The 22,077-nt window shown below is 46.9% G+C and overlaps 1 protein-coding gene across 3 annotated transcripts in view; it reads right to left on the bottom strand.

Moving 5' to 3' along the window:
- Positions 1-229: 229 nt before the first annotated feature.
- Positions 230-22,077, bottom strand: part of plekhd1 (pleckstrin homology domain containing, family D (with coiled-coil domains) member 1) — a 100,922-nt gene continuing 79,074 nt past the window's right edge. For 2 of the 3 annotated variants that reach the window (XM_078562985.1, XM_078562986.1), the window contains 2 exons: positions 21,560-21,712; positions 230-609 (listed from right to left, as the gene is read on the bottom strand). In XM_078562985.1, coding sequence (XP_078419111.1) covers positions 458-609; positions 21,560-21,712 — 305 coding nt within the window. In that variant the 3' untranslated portion in view covers positions 230-457. Of the gene's footprint in view, positions 610-9,035; positions 9,937-21,559; positions 21,713-22,077 lie in introns of those variants that run through there. The other variant, XM_078562988.1, reaches the window with a different exon arrangement.

The following is a 22,077-nucleotide window of genomic DNA, read 5'->3' as shown; positions in this document are numbered from 1 at the left end:
AGTGTAAAGAGATTTCCAGTTTCCCAGAGTGTTACAGGGCAGTTTAATTTCAGAGTAAAGCTCCCCCTCACCACCACACACATTGTGCTTTGACTCCACTGTTCAATAACCACCTCCCTGATTAACCACAGATTCTACACCAGCTGCCCATGAGTTCTCTGAGCGAGCTGGCCAAATTAAGAAGTGGGTAACTCTGCACCCAGTAGGAACTGGTCTGAGATTTCTAAAACTCATCTTGCATGGGTGCCCTTTCTAGCCAATGGATAGAGGAGACATTGATCCAAGCAGCCTGGGACTGGATGAAAAGAGGTGAAAAGAAACAGTTTACCTAATCCACAGTATTATAATCTACTCTTGCCAATTTAGCTTTTCAGAGGTCACAAGTTGAGAACAGCTGCTAAAGGTCAAGGGTTATGTTATGGCAAAGCGGGACTTCTGTTAACATCACACAGTAGCATCAGGAATTTGAGGAATCTTTGAGAGTCATGTACTTATAGACGGTCTCACGGAAACGCCGATCCCTGCTCAGCTTCCTGGCCGTCTCCTTCAGCTCCTCCATATTCTCTTCCCCTTCACCTTGGGGAACGTTTAAAGAGTGGGAATTGGTCACTGAAACAAAGGTGTATATGGAAGGTGAGTGAACTCAGGCATCTCTGACCAGCTAATAGTCCCAGCAGCACTGCAGCTTAATTAGGGGCTGTTTATAAACAACAACAACTTGCATTTATATAACAGCTTTGACATATTGAATTTACAGCCCAGAAACAGGCCATTGCTAGTGTTTATGCTCCACATCAACCTCCTCCCACCCCATTTCATCTCCCCTTATCAACATATGCTCCTATTCCTTTCTCCCTCATGTTGTTATCCATCCTCTCCTTAAATGCATATATGCTATTCACCCCAACCACTCCCTGTGATAGTGAGTTCCACATTCTCACTACTCTTTGGGTGAAGAAATTTCTCATCATTCTGAGTAAAGAAGTTTCTTCTGAATTCCCTATTGGATTTATTAGTGGCTATCTTATTTTATGTCCCCTAGTTTTGGACTCCCCACAAGTGGAAACATCTTCACTAGGTCTCCCCTATCAAACCCTTTCATAATCTTAAAGACCTCTAACAGGTCACACCTCAGCCTTCTCTTTTCTACAGAAAGGAGCCCCAGCCTGATCAATAGGTATCACAAAACATCCTACGTTGCTTCACAGGAGCATTGGCAGACAAAATTTGATACTCCGCCTGGTAATAGAAGATTAGGACTATTTTAAAGGTTCGACATGAAATGAAAGTTGTTGATGCCATGGAGTTGTTCAAGTGCATCTGCAAAGCCAGTCTGAAGCAAATGAGCCTTTGCTTACATATCCTTCAGCACTGAGCTTGAATGTACCAATATCTTGCCTTCCTCCTCCATCCACAGGTCTTTGAAAACCTAGTTTAGTTGAGGCCATTACAATCAATAATGTTCCTGAGTCTGTGCTCAGTTTGGCGGCAGGGCTCTCAGCTTTCCCTTGCGTGGGGAGCAGAGGGAGGGGATACAACGCCCGAATGGCTGGAGCTTGCTCCTGATCATTATTCCATGGCCCTACTGCTGGAATTGTGCACGCGAAGACATCACTGGGGAGTCATACTTAACAGGGACCTAACTATGTGTTGTGTGCCTTATCAATATCCTACCACACCCCCATCAAAACTTCCAAACATAAGTAGGGTTGCCAACTTGATTTGAATTTCTTCCTGAAGGATTTATCACAAGACCCACCCCCATCCCCTGCCATTGGTCACCTGACACATCCATGCTCATGGAGCCCTGCCCCAACATTATCATTGGTCACCTGACAAGTCAATCCTCAGAGCCCTGCCTTCCAACTCCAATTGGAAAGTGAACTGAATCTTCCTTCCCCAATTGAACAGTTCTTGACTCTTACTCAAACACCCTTTCTCATGTCTCTGAAATGTTATAATCAACAGTCAAAAATATTTAAAGCAAATGAAAAAGCCTTTTTTTTAAAGCCACAACGGTTTTATACTGGGGTTGCTTGCAGCAGTGCCCCTGAAAGGAACCTTCAAATCCTGGAGAGCCCAGGACAATCCGGCAAAGCCTAGGATACAAGCCTTGAATGTCTTTCCCATGCAATACATAGTTAGGATCCCGAATGTAATTTTATAGAACACAGCTGAAGCTGTGTGGAGCTTGAGCTGGAACTGCCTCACCCACGTTTACTGCTGTCCGTGCCAGAGATTTTAAAAATTGCTTTGCTACGTGGTGCGAGAGGAGATCTTCTCCTCCAGCCTCCACAGAAAAATCGGAAGCCACTAACAGCCAGATTTAAAAAGAGCGGGAACAGAGAGTCAGAGCGGAGATCTAAAAAGAGCGGGAGCTGGACTCGGGGCTGAAAGTGGCGTGAGGACAGAGCGAGAGTTCCGGGGAGACTCGAGCTGAAAGCAGCACGAGAACAGAGTGAGAGTTCTAGGGAGACTCAGGACTGAAAGCGGCATGAGGATGTCACGATTCAAAAAGTGACACAACGCAGGGGAGGCAGCTGATTGATAAGTAGGGTCAGGTGAGTACTTCTACTTCTATTTTATCTACTAATTGAACTGCTGCAGTCTATTAGCTTAAACAAAATAAGGTGAGGACTTTGGACTGTAGTGGGAATGTTTGAAGTGGAATAAGGCCCTAGCATAATTAGTATTCTTTAAAGGGAGTAACTAATGAGCTTAATCTGAAGGGAAGTCATGGCAGCCGAGCTCGCACCTGTGATATGCTCCTCCTGCGCTATGTGGGAAGTCATGGACACTTCCAGTATCCCTGGTGACCATGTGTGCAGGAAGTGTGTCCAGCTGCAGCTACTGGCTAACCGCATTTTGGAGCTGTGGGTAGATTCACTGTGGAGCATCCGTGATGCTGAGATTATCGTGGACAGGACATTCAATGAGATGGTCACACCGCAGGTAAAGACTGAACAGGCTGAAAGAGGATGGGTGACCACCAGGCAGATTAGAGGAAGGCAGATAATACAGGAGTCCCCTAGTGGCCTTACCCCTCTCTAACAGATGCACCATTTTGGATACTGTTGGGGGAGACGACTTCTCAGGGGAAAGCAGCAGGAGCCAAGTCCATGGACAACGGGTGGCTCTGCTGCACAAGAGGGGAGGAAGAAGAATGGCAGGGCTATAGTGGTAGGGAATTCAATAGTAACGGGAACAGACAGGCATTTCTGTGGCCACAAAAGAGACTCCAGGATGGTATGTTGCCTGCCTGGTGCCAGGGTCAAGGATGTTTCGGAGAGGTTGCAGGGCATTCTGAAGGGGGAGGGTGAACAGCCAGTGGTCGTGGTACACATTGGCACCAACGACACAGGCAAAAAAGGGGATGAGGTCCTACAAGCTGAATATAAGGAGTTAGGGTGTAAATTAAAAAGTAGGACCTCAAAGGTAGTAATCTCAGGATTACTGTGCTAGCGAGAGTAGAAATAACAAGATATATCAGATGAATATGTGGCTGAAGAAAGGTGTAGGGGGGAGGGATTCAGATTCCTGGGACATTGGGACCAGTTCTGGGGAAGGTTGCATCTGGGCAGGACCGGGTCCATGGACAATCGGTGGGGTGTTAGCTAGTGCAGTCGGGGAGGATTTAAACTAGAATGGCAGGCGGATGGGAACCTGAGCAAGGAGACGGAGGTGGGGGAAACAAGGATAGAAACAAAAGATAGAAAAGTAAGAAGCAAAAGTGGAAGGCAGACAAAACAAGGGCAAAAAACAAATGAGGTCATGGTGCAAAATAAAGCTAAGGTCACTAACAAGGTTAAAAAGACAAGAACATCCAGGGGTATTCAATATTTAGGAAGACAAAATAGGGAAAGGAGGTGGGGTAGCATTGTTAGTAAAGGAGGAAATCAATGCAATAGTGAGAAAGGATATTAGCTCGGAAAATCATGATGTGGAATCTGTTTGGGTGGAGATAAGAAACAGCAAGAGGCAGAAAACCTTAGTGGGGGTGGTCCACAGGCCCCCAAACAGTAATGGAGATATAAGGGAAGGCATTAAGCAGGAAATTAGAGATGCATGCAATAAGGGTACAACTGTAATCATGGGTGACTTTAATCTACATATAGATTGGACAAACCAAGCTAGCAATAATACTGTGGAGGAGGATTTCCTGGAGCGTGTACATGATGGTTTTTTAGACCAATACGTTGAGGAACTAACTAGAGAGCAGGCTATCCTCGACTGGGTATTGTGCAATGAGAAAGGATTAATTAACAATCTTGTTTTGCAGGGTCCCTTGGGGAAGAACGACCATAAAATGATAGAACTGTTCATTAGGATGGAGAATGAAGAAGCTGAATCTGAAACTAGGGTCCTGAATCTAAATAAAAGGAACGAGTTAGCAATGATGAATTGGGGAACCTTACTAAAAGGGTTGACAGTGGATAGACAATGGCTAAAATTTAAGGAATGTATGCATGTATTACAACAATTATTCATTCCTGTCTGGCACAAAAATAAAACAGGAAAAGTGGCTCAACCATGGCTCACAAAAGAAATTAAAGATAGTATTAGATCCAAAGAGGAGACACATAAAATTGCCAGAAAAAGCAGCAAGCCTGAAGATTGGGAGCAGTTTAGAATTCAGCAAAAGTGGACAAAAAGATTGATCAAGAAAGGGAAAATAGAGTACGAGAGTAAACTTGCAAAGAACATAAAAACTGACTGTAAAAGCTTCTATAAATATGTGAAGAGAAAAAGATTAGTGAAGACAAACGTAGGTCCCTTACAGTCAGAAAGGGGGAAATTATAATGGGGAACAAAGAAATGACAGAAGAATTGAACACATATTTTGGTTCTGTCTTTACAAAAGAGGACACAAATAATTTCCCAGAAATGTGAGGCTAGTGAGGGGGAGGAATTGAAGAAAATCAGTATTAGTAAAAAAATGGTGCTCGAGAAATTAATGGGGTTAAAGGCTGAAAAATCCCCAGGGCCTGATAATCTACATCCCAGAGTACTAAAGGAAGTGGCCCTGGAAATATTGGATGCATTGGTGGTAATCTTCCAAAATTCTACAGGCTCTGGAGCAGTTCCTACAGATTGGAAGGTGGCAAATGTAACCCCACTATTTAAAAAAGGAGGGAGAGAAAATCACAGAGAATTAGTGACCAGTTAGCCTAACAACAGTAGTGGGGAAAATGCTAGAGTCTGTTATAAAAGATGTGGTAACAAAACACTTGGAAAGCATTAACGGGATTAGACAAAGTCAGCATGGGTTTATGAAAGGGAAATCGTTCTTAACTAATCTACTAGAGTTTTTTGAGGATGCAACTAGTGAATAGATAAGGGAGAACCAGTGAATGTGGTGTATTTGGATTTCAAGAGGGTTTTTGATAAGGTCCCACATAAGAGGTTAGTGGGCATAATTAAAGCACATGGGATTGGGGTGATTATACAGGCATGGATTGAGAATTGGTTGACAGACCGGAAACAGAGTGGGAACAAATGGGTCTTTTTCCGGGTGGCAGGCTGTGACTAGTGGTCTACTGCAAGCATTGGTGCTTGGGCCCCAGCTCTTCACGGTATATAGAAATGACTTGGATGAGGGAACCAAATGCAAGTTTGCTGACGACACAAAACTGGGTGGGGTTGTGGGTTGTGAGTTGTGAGGAGGATGCAAGGAGGCTTCAGGGTGATTTAGACAAGTGTATGTGGGCAAACACATGGCAGATGCAGTATAACGTGGATAAATGTGAAGTTCTATGCTTCAGTGTGAAGAACAGAAAGGCAGAGTATTATTCAAATGGTAATATATTAGGAAACGCGGATGTACAAAGGGATCCGGGTGTCCTTGTACACCAGTCAATGAAAGCCAATAGGCAGGTGCAGCAAGCAGTTAGGAAGGCAAATGGTATGTTGGCCTTCATTGCAAAAGGATTTGAGTTCAGAAGTAGGGATGTCTTACTACAGTTATATAGGGCCTTGGTGAGGCCACACCTGGAGTATTGCGTGTAGTTTTGGTCTCCCTACCTAAGAAAGGATATACTTGCCATAGAGGGAGTACAGCAAAAATTCACTAACCTGATACCGGGGACGGAAGGACTGTCGTATGAGGAGAGATTGGTTTGACTGGGCCTATTTCACTAGAGTTTAGAAGAATGAGAGGGGAGCTGATTGAAACATATAAAATTCTAACAGGGCTGGACAGATTGGATGCAGGGAGGATGTTTCCCCTGGTTGGGGAGCCTAGAACCAGCCACAGCCTCAGGATACGGGGCTGGCCATTTAGGACTGAGATGACGAAAAATTTCTTCACTCAGAGGGTGGTCAACCTGTGGAATTCTCTACCACTGAAGGCTGTTGAGGCCGGGTCACTGAGTATATTCAAGAAAGAAATTGATAAATTTTTGGATATTAGGGGCATCAAGGGGTATGGAGGGAAAGCGCGAATATGGCGTTGAGATAGAGGATCAGTCATGATCATATTGAATGGCGGAGAAGGCTCGAAGGGCCGAATGGCCTACTCCTGCTCCTAGTTTCTATGCTCTATGTCCTTGCCTTGCACGTGTCCTCTCCCCACCTCCAAGCACTGACTCAAGGCTGGGTAGGCAACCCAGCCAGCGATAGAATGTAGTACTGAGAGAGTGCTGCACTGTTGGAGATGCTATCTTTCGAGTGAGATGTAAAACTGTGGCCCTGTCTGCTCTCTCAGGTGGACGTAAAAGATCCTGAGATCATGAAAGGCGCTATAGAAAAACAGGTCTGTCTTTCTTCAGGTATTTTCTCCAATGGAACAGGTCTGCCTATTGGGAAACTACTGTGGAGACATTTCCAGCAATGCTGCAATTCCATCTGCTGGTGGAAAGGCAGCAAAACAGAAGCATTGGAAAAACCATCCTGACTTCCAGTAGCACCATCATGTGGTGATATTCCAACATCAGACAATACAGCAAGGAAAAGTCAAAAGGAACCTTATAGTTTACAATTTAAACAAAGTTTTGTTGGGTGGGTTTGTTCATTACTATGGGCGTGGAAAACTTGCCCACTCTTTAGGCGGAACCTTCCTGCCCCGCCAGCAGCAGAAGCATGGCGGGCGGGGGAACGTAATTTGGCATGAGGTCAAAATCAGTTTCCCGATGTCGGGATGAACTTTTGGAATTCTGTTCTCGGGACTTTAAAGGCGGGTTAAAGATGGGTTGAATTTCCCGACGAACAATGTTAGGAAGACCTTTTGCATGCATTAGCATGTTAAGATGCTCATTAAAAGGCCGCCTCACTAGAATTAAGTTTCCCTGCCAAATTAAGTGCCCCCACCATTCAGAAATGAGAACATTCACTTTTACAACTGCATATACCTGGCGAGGTAGACCCCTTACTTGGTTAACAGTGAGTTGCCGCTGCATTGTCCTCTTTGGGGAGCGTCTGTAAATGCCAGCCTATGCTTGAGACTGGGTGGTGGGTGCAAGTTGCATGGAGGATGACCAAGGAAGTGAGGGGGGCTTAGCTGGGAAAGGTGGAGCAGTGGCCGGGCAAAGGTGCAAGGGATAGTGTAGCTATCCGGGTGCCTCCTTTAACATGGTGCCTGGACCTTCAACCCCATAAGGTAACAGTGGGGACAGCGACTTCCTGCCTGTCCACACTGTGAGAATCATTGAGCTCCTCGCAGTTGCATCTTTAAATGAGCTGACCAGCGCAAGATTGTGCATGGTCAGCCATCTCACCCCCCAGTGGGAATCACTCCCTCTTTTCAGCCGCCACCGAACATAAACTTCAGAGCAGAAGATTCCACCCTTTGTAACTGTGTCAGGTGTAGAATTGCTGTGTTGGAACATAATGAGTTAGCTGAAGATTTCCTATACCGTTTCCATTGACAGCTGACTTCTGTGAGAACTTGTTAATTTAACACCACCAAATGTGCACCTCAAGGTAAAGGTTTTCCTCCAAGCTCATTTCGTCGAGGTGCCATGCAGCAGGAGGATACAGGAACAACAACATGCAGTTAATGTGGTTAAAACTGCCCACAGCTCTTCACAGGAGTGTTATTAAACAAAATTTGACATCGAGCCACATAAGAAGATATTAGGACTGGTGACCAAAAGCTTGGTCACAGAGGTAGACTTGAAGGAACATTATAAAGGATGAAAGTGAGACAAAGAAGCACAGATGCTTGGGGAGGGATTTTCAGAGCTTAGGGGCTTGGGAGCTGAAAGAACAGCCAACAATGGTGTGGTGAAGGTAATTAGGGATGCTGAAGAGGTCAGAGTTGGAGGAGCTCAGAGAATTCAGAGGTTTGTAGGGCTGGAGAAAGAATCAGTAGTGGATCCTTCAGAAAGAAGCAGACAGGAATGTATTAATACAGCCAGGGAAAAGTGAATGGACAAAATTTATACAAAGACATACCCAAAGATGAATCATGAGTGGACCAATGTGATAGTCAGAAATATTGAGAAAATAAAGAGACAAAAGGATATATGAAAAGTCAGGTATAAATGAGAGATAAAAAACCTTTTAACCAAGAGTAGGCTTTTGGTTGTATTGAATTCCAGGTCTCAGCAATGAATGGATCATTCCACATTACATTACATAGAATTTACAGCACAGAAACAGGCCATCCGGCCCAAATGGGCCATACCACTACTTATGCTCTACATGAGCTTCCTCCAACACCCCTTTATTGAACCCCATCAACAAATCCTTCTATATGTTTCTCCATCATGTATTTATCTTGTTTCCCCTTAAATGCATCTATATTATTCACCTCAACCACTCCACATGGCAGAGAGTTTCATATTCTAACACCTCTCTTGGGTAAAGAAGTTTCTTCTGAATTCCTGATCAACTTTTTTTGGGATGATCTTTTATTTATAAGCCCCCTAGTTTTGGACGTCTCCACAAGTGGAAACATTTGCTCTACAAGTTTCAACCCCCTTGATAGGATCATACAGCACAGTAGTCATTTGGCCCATCATGCCTGTGCTGTTCTTCAAGGATGTTCTTCCAAAAGTGAAGCATGTTGTGGTACTCATGACAGGTACATAGAAGATACCATACAATCTAAATCATTTATTCTTTCTTTAAATATCTCTGCATCCAGTGACTCTTCAGATTACCAAATACATTTATACCCACAGAACTCAGTTTGGTTTGATCCCAGCAAATGACCAACCCTTGTTTCTTCCAATCAGTCCATGTTCTCTTCCATCAGATAATCCCTTCCAACTCCTCTAGGGGAAGCTAGGGTAACAGGGTAATCGCCCAAGGACCCAACCTACATTAGCTCCCAATTATCTCAGTTTCAATTTGCTGGAGAGTGGAGACCCAGCTCCATATTCATCACCAGTACCAAGGATCCAATAGGTTGCTGTAATATATCAAACTCTTTCACATCTTGTCCAAGGAGAAAAACCAGCAGGGGTAGAATAGGCAGTGAAGCGAGGACATATTTAACCATCAATTACTAGGCATCGCATTCAGTAACGTCCTGAGTTTGCAGTGACCACAAGTTGATGCAGTGCTGAATTTGACAAGGAACAAGTAAGGTGAGACGCAACTGCTTCTTCCCCTTGAGATTACGATTTTGTCAGCAACACTCTGTAGCAAGTTAATGGGCTGAGCAGCCTTCCCCTGCCAGATGTTGCTGGCACAGCACAAACCAAAGAGTGTCAGACCACGATTGGAGATTCATGGCTTCAAGCATAAGCACTCAATCCAAACATCCATGGTATTTTTTTTCCCTGTCACAGGTAATCAGAGTTTGGAACCCGGTGTCCTCCTCTCCACTTGGTGGGTGAAATTCAACAGTGGATTTCAAATGCCACCTGCTTCGCTAGTGAGAGCCTCCATGGATTGAGCTGTAACAGTTCCGCTCCGACACTCACCGCGATTCACCGCCACTCCTGTCTTACGCCTCCGCCGCTATCCTCAGTGATCGAAACCTGCCGCATGCTGAAGGAGAGAAAGATGGCGACTGGCAGTGACGTCCAATAGAAGGGCCCATTAGACTCAATTCAATTACCAAACACAACTCATCGATAACTCAGCCTGTGGGCCGAGGCAGAGCTGATATCACCAAAAGCGTTTGACACAATTCCCACCCATATCCAACCATGTTTGGTGTCACAGAGCATGCAAAATGCAAGCTATTCCAGGAGCAGTGCTGAGGCCAATTCCAGCACAAGAGAACCAATATGCACTGGAGGGAGTGAATGTGAACTGGGAGGACTGTTTGTGAACAGGGGGTAGAGAGTGTAAACTGGAGGGAGTGTGTGTGAACTCAGGAAGTGAGTGTGAACTGCGGGAGGAGTGAGTGTGAACTGTGGGCAGTGAGTGTGAAGTATGCAGGGAGTGAGTCTGAAATTGGAATGACTGTGAACTGGGGTAGTGTGAGCGTGAACTGCGGGGGAAGCGAGCGTGAACTGCGGGTGTGTGAACTGGTAGGTTGTGAGTGTGAACTTAGGGAGTGTGAGTGTGGGCTGTGGGAGAGTGAACATGAGTGTGAACTGCAGGGGGGTGAATGTTGATGAGATGGGGTAAGTATGAACTGCAGGGGGAATGAGTGTGAACTGCGGGGGGTCTGAGTGTGAACTGGGGGGAATGAGTGCGAACTACGGGGGAGTGAATGAACTGGGGGAGTGAGCATGAACTGGGGGGAATGAGTGTCAATTGCAGGGAAGTGAGTGTGAACTGGGGGAGTAAGTGTGAACTGGGGTATGTGAGTGAAACTGGGGGAGTGAGTATGAACTGGGGGGCTAGTGAGCGTGAACTGTGGGTAGGTGAGTATGAACTAGGGGAACTGTGTGAACTGGGGGGAGTGAGTGTGCACTGGGGTAGAGTGAGTGTGCACTGGGGTGGAGTGAGTGTGAACTGCAAGAGAAGCAATAGTGAACTGGGGGTTGGTGAATGTAAAGTGGGGTCCGGTGAGTGTGAACTGAGGGACTGAATGTGAACTAGGGTAGTCAGTGCGAACTCAGAGGGGGGGGTGTCAGTGTGAACTAGAGGGGAGTGCACTTAAACTAGAGTCAGTGTGAACTGGGGGAATGATTGTGAATTGGGAGGAGAGTGAGTGTGAACTGTGGGTAGTGAGTATGGACTGGGGGTAGTGAGAGTGAATTGGGAAGGACTGAGTGTGAGCTCCCAGGAAGTGAGTGTGAACTTGGGGGGACAGCGAGTGTGAACTGTGGGGAGTGAGTGTGAACTGGGATGAGTATGAACTCTCAGTGAGTGAGTGAACTGCAGGGGAGTGGGTGTGAACTGGGGAAGTGAGTGTGAACTGGGGGACTGAGAGTGAACTGGGGGAATGGTTGTGAATTGGGAGGAGAGTGAGTGTGAACTGGAGGTAGTGAGAATAAACTTGGGGTAGTGAGAGTGAACTGGGAAGAACTGATTGTGAGCTCCCAGGAAGTGAGTGTGAACTTGGGGGGAGTGTGTGAACTGGGAGGGGGGTGCGTGTGAACTCAGGGTGGAGGGGGGAGTGAGTGTGAACTCGGGAATTTAGTGTGAACTACAGCAGAGTGAATGCAAACTAGAGGGGGTGAGTGTGAACTGGGGTGGAATGAGTGTGAACTGGGGTGGAATGAGTGAACTGTAGGGGGAGTGAATGTGAATGATGAGGGGGTAAGTGTGAACTGCAGGGGATGAGTGTAACTGTGGGAGTGAGTGTGAACTGCAGCCTGTCAGTGTGAAGTGGGGGCAGTGAGTCTGAACTGGGGTGTAATGAGCGTGAACTGTGGGGAGTGAGTGTGAACCATGGGGGAGTGAATGAACTGGGGAGTGAGTGTTAACTGTGGGAGAATGAGTGTGAACTGGGGGGGGGGAGTGAATGTGAATGATGAGGGGGTAAATGTGAACTGGGGGAGTGAGTGTGAACTGCAGCCTGTCAGTGTGAACCGCGGGGGCAGTGAGTGTGATCCGGGGGGGTGGGGGTGGAGTCAGTGTGAACCGGGGGGGAGTCAGTGTGAACTGGGGGAGTCAGTGTGGGCTGTGGGAGTCAGTGTGAACTGGGGGAGTCAGTGTGGGCTGTGGGAGTCAGTGTGGGCTGTGGGAGTCAGTGTGAACTGGGGGAGTCAGTGTGGGCTGTGGGAGTCAGTGTGGGCTGTGGGAGTCAGTGTGGGCTGGGGGAGTCAGTGTGGGCTGTGGGGGGAGTGCGCATGAATGTGAACGGGGGCTGAGTGTGTACTAGGGGGTGAATGTGAACAGGGGAGTGAGTGTGAACTGGAGGTAGTGTGTGAACTGGGGGTAGTGAGTGTGAACTGGGGGTAGTGAGTGTGAACTGGGGGTAGTCAGTGTGAACTGGGGGTAGTCAGTGTGAACTGGGGGTAGTCAGTGTGAACTCAGAGGGTGGTGTGAGTATGAACTGGAGGGAAGTGAACATGAACTGGAGTTAGTGTGAACTGCGGGAGTGAAAGTGAACTGGGGGCCTGAGTGTGAATTAGGGACATCATGCCTGACAAATCTATTAGAATTCTTTGAGGAGATAACAAGCGGGATAGATAAAGGGGAACCAGAAGATGTAATATATTTCGATTTCCAAAAGGCATTTGATAAGGTACCACACTTAAGGCTACTTAATAAGATAAGACCCCATGGTGTTGAGGGTAGTATATTAGCATGGATAGAGGATTGGCTAACTAATAGAAGACAGAGTTGAGATAAGGGGGGCATTTTCAAGATGGCAACCTGTAACTAGTGGAGTGTCACAGGGATCAGTGCCGGGGCAATAATTATTTACAATATATATTAATGACTTGGATAAGGGAAGTGAATATACTATCACCAAGTTTGCAGATGATACTAAATGTTTTGGGTGGTGGGGGGTGGGGGGAGGCAAGTGATGAGGATGAAACAAACAGTCTGCAGAGGGATACAGAATGGTTAAGTGAGTGGGCAAAAACTTGGCAGGTGGAATATAATGTGGGAAAATGTGAGTTATGCACTTTGGCAGGAAAAATAAAGGAGCTGAATATTATTTAAATGCAGAAAGTTGCAGCATGGAGGGATTGCGGGGCCCTCATGCATGAATCACAAAAAGCTATCACACAAGTTCAGCAGGTAATAGGGAAGGCAAATGGAATGTTGGCCTTTATTTTAAAGGGAATGGAGTATAAGAATAAGGAAGTCTTGCTAAAACTATACAAGGCACTAGTTAGAGCACACCTAGAATACACAGAGGGTGGAATTTTACGGCAGCAAGATTTTACATTCCCGCCAAAGTCAATGGATTTTAGAATGGCTTGCCGCATTTTACGGTCCCATCCCTGCCACAACAGGGCTGTAATATTGATAGAAGTTTACAGCACAGAAGGAGGCCATTTGGTACACCGTGTCTGCGCCAGTCAAGAAAGATCTGACTACACTAATCCCATTTTCCAGTGCTTGGCCCATAGCCCTGGAGCTATGGCAACGCAAGTGATTATCTCAATACTTCTTAAATGTTACGAGAGTTTCTCACTCAACCACTCTTTCAGGCAGTGAGCCCCAGACTCCCCTCATCTTCTGGGTGAAAAAATTTCTCTTCAACTCCCCTCTTAGCCTTCTACCTCTTATCTTAAATCTATGGCCCCTAGTTATTGAACCCTCTAGTAACCCTCCTATCCACCCTATCTATGCCCCTCATAGTCTTATACAACTCTATCAGGTCCCTTCTCAACTTTTGCTGCTCCGAGAAAAACAACCCTAGCCTATCCAATCTTTCCTCATTGCTCAGACCCTCCAGCCCAGGCAGCATCATGGTAAATCTCCTCTGCACCCTCTCCAGTGCAATCACATCCTTCTGTTAATGCAGTGACCAGAACTGCACACAATATTCCAGTTGTGGCCCACCCAGCGTTTTGTACAGTTATAGCATAACCTCCCTGTTCTTGTATTCTATGCCTCGGCTAATAAAGACAAGTATCCCATATGCCTTCTTAACCACCTTATCTACCTGCCCCACTACCTTCAGGGATCTGTACATCAAGGTCCCTCTGATCTTCAGTATTTTCCAGGTCCTACCATTCATAGTGTAATCCCTTGCCTTGTTGGTCCTCCCCAAGTGCGTTACCTCACAATTTTCCGGGTTGAATTCCATTTCCACTGCTCTGCCCAGCTGACCAGTCCATTGATATCGTCCTGCAGTTTACGGCTACCCTCCTCACTATTTACCATCCTACCAATTTTTGTGTCATCTGCGAACTTCTTGATCATACATTTAACTCCAAATCATTTATGTATACCACAAACAGCAAGGGCCCCAGAACCGAGCCCTGTGGAACCCCACTGGAAACAGACTTCCAGTCACAGAAACATCCCTCCACCATCACCCTCTGCTTCCTGCTTCTCAGCCAATTTTGGATCCAATGTGCTACTTTGCCTTGGATCCCATGGGGTCTTACTTTCTTGACCAGTCTGCCATGAGGGACCTTATCAAAAGCCTTGCTTAAGTCCATGTAGACTACATCAAATGTATTATCCTCATCAACACTCCTGGTTAGCTCCTCAAAAAATTTGATCAAATTTGTCAAACACGACCTTCCCCTAACAAATTCATGCTGACTATCCCTGATTAATCCGTGTTTCTCCAAATGCAGATATATTCTGTTCCTCAGAATTCTTTCTAGTAACTTCCCCACCACCGAGTTTAAACTGACTGGTCTGTAATTTCCTGGTCTATCCCTTCCTCCCATTTTTAATAATGGGACAACATTAACAGTCCTCCAGTCCTCTGGCACCTCACCTGTGGCCAGAGAGGATTTGAAAATTACTGCCTGGGCCCCTGATATCTCTTCCCTTGCCTTCCTCAACAGCTTGGGATACTGTGAACAGTTTCGGTCCCCTTATCTAAGGAAAGATATACTGGCATTCGAGGCAGTACAAAGAAGGCTCACTAGGTTGATCCCAGGTATGGAGGGATTTTCTTATGAGGAGAGGTTGAGTAGGCTGGGCCTGTACTCATTGGAGTTTAGAAGAATGAGAGGCGACCTTATTGAAACATATAAGATTCTTAGGGAGCTTGACAGGATAGATGCTGAGAGGTTGTTTCCCCTTGTGGGAAAGTCTAGGACCAGATGGCATAATCTCAAAGTAAGGGGTTACCCATTTAAGACAGAGATGAGAAGGAATTTCTTCTTTCAGAGAGTACTGAATCTGTGCAATTCTTTACCACAGAGGTCTGTAGAGGCTGGGTCATTAAGTATATTCAAGGCTGAGATAGACAGATTTTTAATCAGTAATGGAATCAAAGGTTATGGGGAAAAGGCAGGAAAGTGGAATTGAGGATTATCAGATCAGCCATGATCTCATTGAATAGCTGAGGAGACTCAATAGGCCGAATTGTCTACTTCTGCTCCCACGCCTTATGGTCTTATGGCTGGGAGAGTGACTATGAACTGAGGGTAGTGAGAGTGAGCTGGGAATGACTGAGTGTGAACTGCCATGAACTGAGTGTGAACTGGGAAGGGGTGTGTGAACTGGGGGGGAACGAGTGTGAACTGCAGGGGGAATGATATATGAACAGCGGGGGAGTGAGTGTAAACTGTTGGGGAGTGAGTGTGAACTGGGGGGGAGTGAGTGTGAACTGGGGGGGAGTGAGTGTGAACTGGCAGGGACTGAGTGTGAACTGGGGACAGTGAGTGTGAACAAGGAGCATTCAGCCCCTCGTGCCTGCACCGCCATTTAATAAGATCATGGCTAATCTGATAGAAACCTGAAATCTGCATCCCACCGACCCGATAACCTTTCATCCCCTTGCTTACCAAGAATCTATCCACCTCTGTCTTAAAAATATTCAAAGAATCTGCTTCCACCACCCTTCCAGGAAGAAGTTTCATAGACTCACAACCCACTGAGTGAAAAAAATTAGCCTCATCTGTTTTAAATGAGCAGCCTCTTATTTTTAAACAGTGACCCCTAGTTCTAGATTCTCCCACAAGAGGAAACATCCTCTCCACATCCACCCTGTCAAGACCCCTCAGGGTCTTATATGTTTCAATCAAGTCACCTCTTACTGTTCTAAACTCCACCGGATACAATGCTAGTCTGTCCAGCCTTTCCTCAGTGGGGGAGTGAATGTGAACTGGGAAGCAAGATCTGAGGGCTGGCGAGTGTGATCTGGGCGGTATCAATGTGAACTGGGGTAGTCAGTGTGAACTCGGAGGGGGGTGTCAGTGTGAACTGGAGTCAGTGTGAACTGCAAGAGTGTGTGTGAACTGGGGGACTGGGAGTGAACTGGGGGAATGAGTGTGAATTGTGGGGAGAGTGACTGTAAACTGGGGGTAGTGACTGTGAAGTCGGGGTAGTGGGAGTGAACTGGGAAGGACTGAGTGTGAACTGCCAGGAAGTGAGTGTGAATTTGGGGAATGTGATTGTCGACTTAGTGGGGAGTGAGCGTAAACTGCGGGTGGGGTGGGCGTGAACTGCGGGTGGGGTGGGCGTGAACTGCGGGTGGGGTGGGCGTGAACTGCGGGTGGGGTGGGCGTGAACTGCGGGTGGGGTGGGCGTGAACTGCGGGTGGGGTGGGCGTGAACTGCGGGTGGGGTGGGCGTGAACAGCTGGGGGCACTGAGTGCGAACTGGGGGCACTGAGTGCGAACTGCAGGGAGCAAGTGTGAACGCGAGGCAGTGAGTGTGAACATACAAACAAGAAGCAGGAGTAGGCCATTCAGCACCTCGAGTCTGCTCGGCCATTTAATAAGATCATGGCTGATCTGATAGTTACCTGCAATCTGTATCCTACCTACCCCCAATAACCCTTGCTTACTAAGAATCTATCCACCTCTGCCCTAAAAATATTCAAAATCTCTGCTTCCACCACCCCTCCAGGAAGAGAGTTCCAAAGACTCACAAGCCTCTGAGCGAAAAAAATTTACCTCATCTTTGTTTTAAATGGGCAACCCCTAGTTCTAGATTCTCCCACAAGAGGAAACATCGTCTCCACATAGACCCTGTCAAGTCCCCTCAAGATCTTGTATGTTTCAAGCAAGTTGCCTCTTATTCCTCTAAACTCCAGCAAATACAAACCTAGTCTATCCAACCTTTCCTCTGTGGGGGAGTGATTGTGAACGGGGGAAGTAAGTGTGAACTGGGGGAGTGAGTGTGAACTGGGGGAGTGAGTGTGAACTACAAGAGGGGGAGTGTGAACTGGGAAGGACTGAGTGTGAACTAGGGGGAGTGAACATGACCTGGAGTCAGTGTGAACTGTGGGAGTGAGTATGAACTGGGGGACTGAGAGTGAACTAAGAGAATGAGTGTGAATTGGGGGAGAGTGACTGTAAACTGGGGTAATAACTGTGAAGTGAGGGTAGTGAGAGTGAACTGGGAAGGACTGAATGTAAACTGCTAGGAAGTGAGTGTGAATTTGGAGAATGTGAGTGTTGACTTAGTGCACAGTGAGCGTAAACTGTTGGACGGATGAGTGTAAACTGTGGATGGAGTGAGTATGAACTGGGGGAGTGAGTGTAAACTGCAGGGAAGTGAGTGTGAACTGTGGGGGAGTGAGTGTGAACGGGGCACTGAGTGCGAACTGGGGGCACTGAGTGCGAACTGCAGGGAGCAAGTGTGCATTGGGGGGAGCAAGTGTGAATATGAGACAGTGAGTGTGAACTATGGGGGTGTGAGTGTGAACTGTGGGGGAGTGAGTGTGTGCTGGGGGGGAGTGAATGTGAACTGGAGGCAGTCAGTGTGAACTGCAGGGGAAGTGAGTGTGAATTTTGGGGGAGAGTGACTGCACTTGCAGTAGTAAGTGTGAACTAGGGGTGGTGAGAGTGAACTGGGAAGGACTGAGTGTGAACTGCCAAGAAGTGAGCATGAACTGGAGGTGGGGAGAGTGAGTGTGAACAGCAGGGGAGTGAGTGTGAACTGTGGGGGTGAGTGTGAAACGCTGAGCGAGTAAGTGTGAACTGTTGGGGAGTGTGTGAATTGTTGGGAAGTGAGCGTGAATTGGGGGGCATGAGTGTGAACTGGGGGAGTGAGTGAACTATGGGGGGAGCACAAGTGAACTGTGGGGGATGTATGTGAACTAGCAGTTGTGAGTGTGAACTGTGGGGAGTGAGTGTGAACTGGGAGAGTGAGCGTGAACTGGGGAGTAGTGAGTTTTTTTAATTCATTCACGGGATGTGGGCTTCACTGGCTGGGCCAGCATTTATTGCCCATTCCTAGTTGCCCTTGAGAAGGTGATGGTGAGCTGCCTTCTTGAACCGCTGCAGTCCATGTGGTGTAGGTGCACCCACAGTGCTGTTAGAAAGGGAGTTCCAGGATTTTGACCCAGCAACAGTGAAGGAACGGCCAGGAAGTGAGTGTGAACTGCAGGGGAGTGAGTGTGAACTGTGGTGGTGGGGAGTGAGAGTGAATTGGGGGAGTGAGTGTGAACTGTGGGGTAATGAGAGTGAACTAGGAAGGACTGAGTGTGAACTGCCAGGAAGTGAGTGCGAACTGAGGGGGGAGTGAGTGTGTCCTGTGGGGGAGTGCCTGTGAACTGGGTGACTGCGTGAATTGGGGGGGAAAGAGTGTGAAATGGGTGGGAGTGAGTGTGACCTGCAGGGGAGTGATTGTGAACTGGGGGAAGTGAGAGTGAATTGGGAATGACTGAGTGTGAACTGCCAGGGAGTGTGAACGGGTATGAATTGGGTGTGGGGGGAGTGAGATTGAACTGGGGGGTGTGAGTGTGAGCTGGGGGGTGTGAGTGTGAACTTGGGGGGCGGGGGGAGGGGGGGGGAGAGTGTGAACTGGGGATAGTGAGGGTGAATTGGGAATGACTGAATGTGAACTGCCAGGAAGTGAGTGTGAACCGGGGGGAGGTGGATGAATGTGAACTGGGGTCAGGGGAGTGAGTGTGAACAGGGGGCATGAGTATGAACTGCAGGGGCGTGAGTGTGAACTTGGGGCAAGTGAGTGAAATGGGGGGGTGAGTGTGAACTGGGGGGGTGAGTGTGAACTAGGGGGGTGAGTGTGAGCCGGGGAATGGTGAGTGTGAGCCGGGGAATGGTGAGTGTGAACCGGGGAAGAGTGAGTGTGAACTGGGGAAGAGTGAGTGTGAACTGGGGAAGAGTGAGTGTGAATTGGGAATGGTGAGTGTGAACTGGGAATGGTGAGTGTGAACCGGGGAATGGTGAGTGTGAACTAGGCAGAAACATTGTAACAACCATGGAAAGGTTTTTAAATTGGAAAGTTTGAGAGTCAGGGTTAATAGTTTCCTCTTCTTGTAGTCCAGAAAGAGCTGAAACTTCTCAAAGAATTTTCCCCACAATCTTCCACCACATCTGACCTTTTTTTGGCTTTTGACTACTTATGTAGCTAAGGTGGTGACGAAATGTCACAGGCCTACATTCAAGCTTGGGGTTTTTTGGGTTGTGAAGTTTTGTTTCTTGAGGGTGTGTGTCAGGTTGCCTGAAGCAGATTAGCCAGTTTTGGCACAATTTCTACCTTGGCCCAAAAACAAGTTACAGCAAAACCTGCTGCATCATCGTCTGGTGACCAGGGAAGCCCATCATCCAATTCTTCAATTTTTAACTGAGTGACCAACAGCTGTGGTTGGGAAGCCTGGGCTTCAGGGGGTTTTTATCAACAAAGTCAGCAGAAAGAGATACAACCAGTATTTATTTAATGCCCTTAGATGTCTCAACCCTTCACACAGCGTCAAATCAATCAAAATCAATCACGGATATTCAAGAGGCTGTAATTAGACAAACACATATCTTGGAAGATTGTGCGGCTGGAGGAGATTACAGAGCTGGGAAGACCGAGGCCATGAAGGGATTTGAAAACAAGGGGCGGGAATTTTAAAATTAATGAGTGAAATAAAGTAAGATTGTATTAGAGAGTCAACGGAAACAAAAATCATAAAATGGAAACAAAATACTAGTCCCACAGAAAGGGCATGTGGTTTTTCAATCCCTTTGGCCCTCTTATGACTCTCACTGACAATGACTGAGGGCAGACTCTTATAGCTCAGTTAAGCAGTTGTTACTCCCTGGGGCGATGGAAGGGGAGGGGGAAAATTCTGTCTGCCGCCCAAAACAATGGGCTCTGAATTGGAGAAACTGGGATGCCCCACCTGAATTTTGCAGTCAGCAGTCCAACAACCAGTGTAGAATCCTCAATTGTAAATTAACCAGCCTCAGGCTCGATGCTCACCTATTTGCAGGCTTGTCCGAACAGTCGATCAGGTGGGCCTTCAATGGGCTTCATTGAATCAGCCCAGGTCCTTCAATGCAGCCCACCCCAGCACCAGTTTTAGACTATGAGCAGCCAGTAGTTGTGAGTTGAAATTAACCCTGATGAGTGTCCCAGGCTGTTCAACCAAAGGAGACTCACAATCGAACCCTATTCCAACAGCTGCCCCAGGGGGCCGCTGGATAGAGATTAGCAAGTCACTGTCCCCAACCCTGGTGCTAAGGCCAATTATACCACACCTGCACCCCCCCTCCCCCCAACCACAACAAACCCTCCACACTGTTGCCCTAAGGTGCGACCAGCAAAGACTGGGGGTGGAACATCGACCTTTCCTTTGGCTCACTGGATAAACTCACATGCAGTGATAGTCAGAGGGCAAAGAGCAGGACAAAGCTTTACCATTTCACCTGTGAATGCCTTGCGAAATAAATCAGAGCTAGTCTTTTAGACATTGTTCTTCTCGCTGAGGCCTGACACAAAGAAACTAGCATGGAACCAGGAAGGCACCATACTGCATGGCAGATAGGATTCTGAATGGGGTAGAGGCAAAGGGATCGAGGTCATCAGAAGTAGCAACACAAAGCACTGGGGTTCATTTCTAGAGGGATTGAACTGAAAAGCAGAGAAGTTACCTTATACTTGTATAGGTTGTTGGTTAGACCACATTTGGAGCACTGTGAACAGTTATGATCTCCGTATTATAAAGAGAATGTACAAAAATGATACCACACAGGGTTAACTGATCAGGCTGGTGGCTCTTTTCTCACAAAACAGAAGACTGAGTTGATCTGATAGAGGACTTTAAGACTGTGAAGGTTTGTCAGGGCTGGCATAGAGGAGATGTTAAACAGCCTGTGAATCTTTCCGCTAATTCGTACTATTTCCCAAGGGAAGTGCATGAAGATACAAAAACAACAACAACACCATCCTGTCAGACTGTTAGTCAGCCCGTGAATCCTTCAACAACTTCAAACTATTCCTCAAGGGAGGAGTGTGAGGATTGATAAACAGCAAGAGCAGGAAAAAAACAAGGTTGGTTTTCCAATCACTCGTACACTTATGGATGATGTGTCATCCTGGGAAGTGCAACAATAGGGGCAGTCTCCCCATTGCACATACACAAAAGCTGGGAGAAGGTCAGTGGAACATGGTGTGCAGTGGGAAAGAAAAAGAAACCTGAAAAGGAAAAGGGTCCCTTCAATCAATTGCATTGGCAGTTTAGGGTGGAGGGTTTGGGGGATGTGGGGAATGGGGTGGAGAAGAATTTCACCCAGCAAAACTTTCACTTCTCTTCCCCCAGTAATTGAAGTAAGTTGTTTAATGCTTTATAATGTTACAATACAGATTTCCCCCCCACTCCCCATTCCACCAGGATTGAATCCCACCACATTGAACAGGAAGCTCTTGCAGTATTGGATAACACTTACCAAAAGAGTTCCAAACAGCAGTGGACTTCCTCCGACGGAACCTGCAGCTCTTTATCCTGCGGGCTGCAGCCCTTTGCACATACACTGAGTTCTTCATGATTACAGGAAGATTGGCATCAATCTCAGCCTTCCTGATACACTCCTCAAAGAACTCTGTGGAAGACAAATGGCAGGCAAAAAATCAGGAGCCCTTGTGGGCGAGTTGAAAAAATGCAAGACTAGGCAGCAGGAATATGTTTGGCTATTGGAACATTGATTGCTCGCTTCAGGATCAGCTCCCCCCACAGGCCCCAAACTCATTATTCCAACGTGTATGTAGGAATAGGACGTTCAACCTCTCCAGCCTGCTCCAATATTCAATTAGATCATGGCTGATCTGTATCATAGCTCCATGTACCCACCTTGGTTCCATAATCGTTAACACTTAATAAATATCTATCAATCTCAGTTTTGAAATTTTCAACTGACCCCCCAGCCTCTTTGAGAGGAGAGATTTCCAGATTTCCACTACACTTTGT

The sequence above is a fragment of the Cetorhinus maximus genome, chromosome 18 (assembly GCF_964194155.1).
Source record: "Cetorhinus maximus chromosome 18, sCetMax3.hap1.1, whole genome shotgun sequence".
Taxonomy (NCBI): Eukaryota; Metazoa; Chordata; class Chondrichthyes; order Lamniformes; family Cetorhinidae; genus Cetorhinus; species Cetorhinus maximus.
This window is presented reverse-complemented; position numbering and strand designations above follow the sequence as displayed.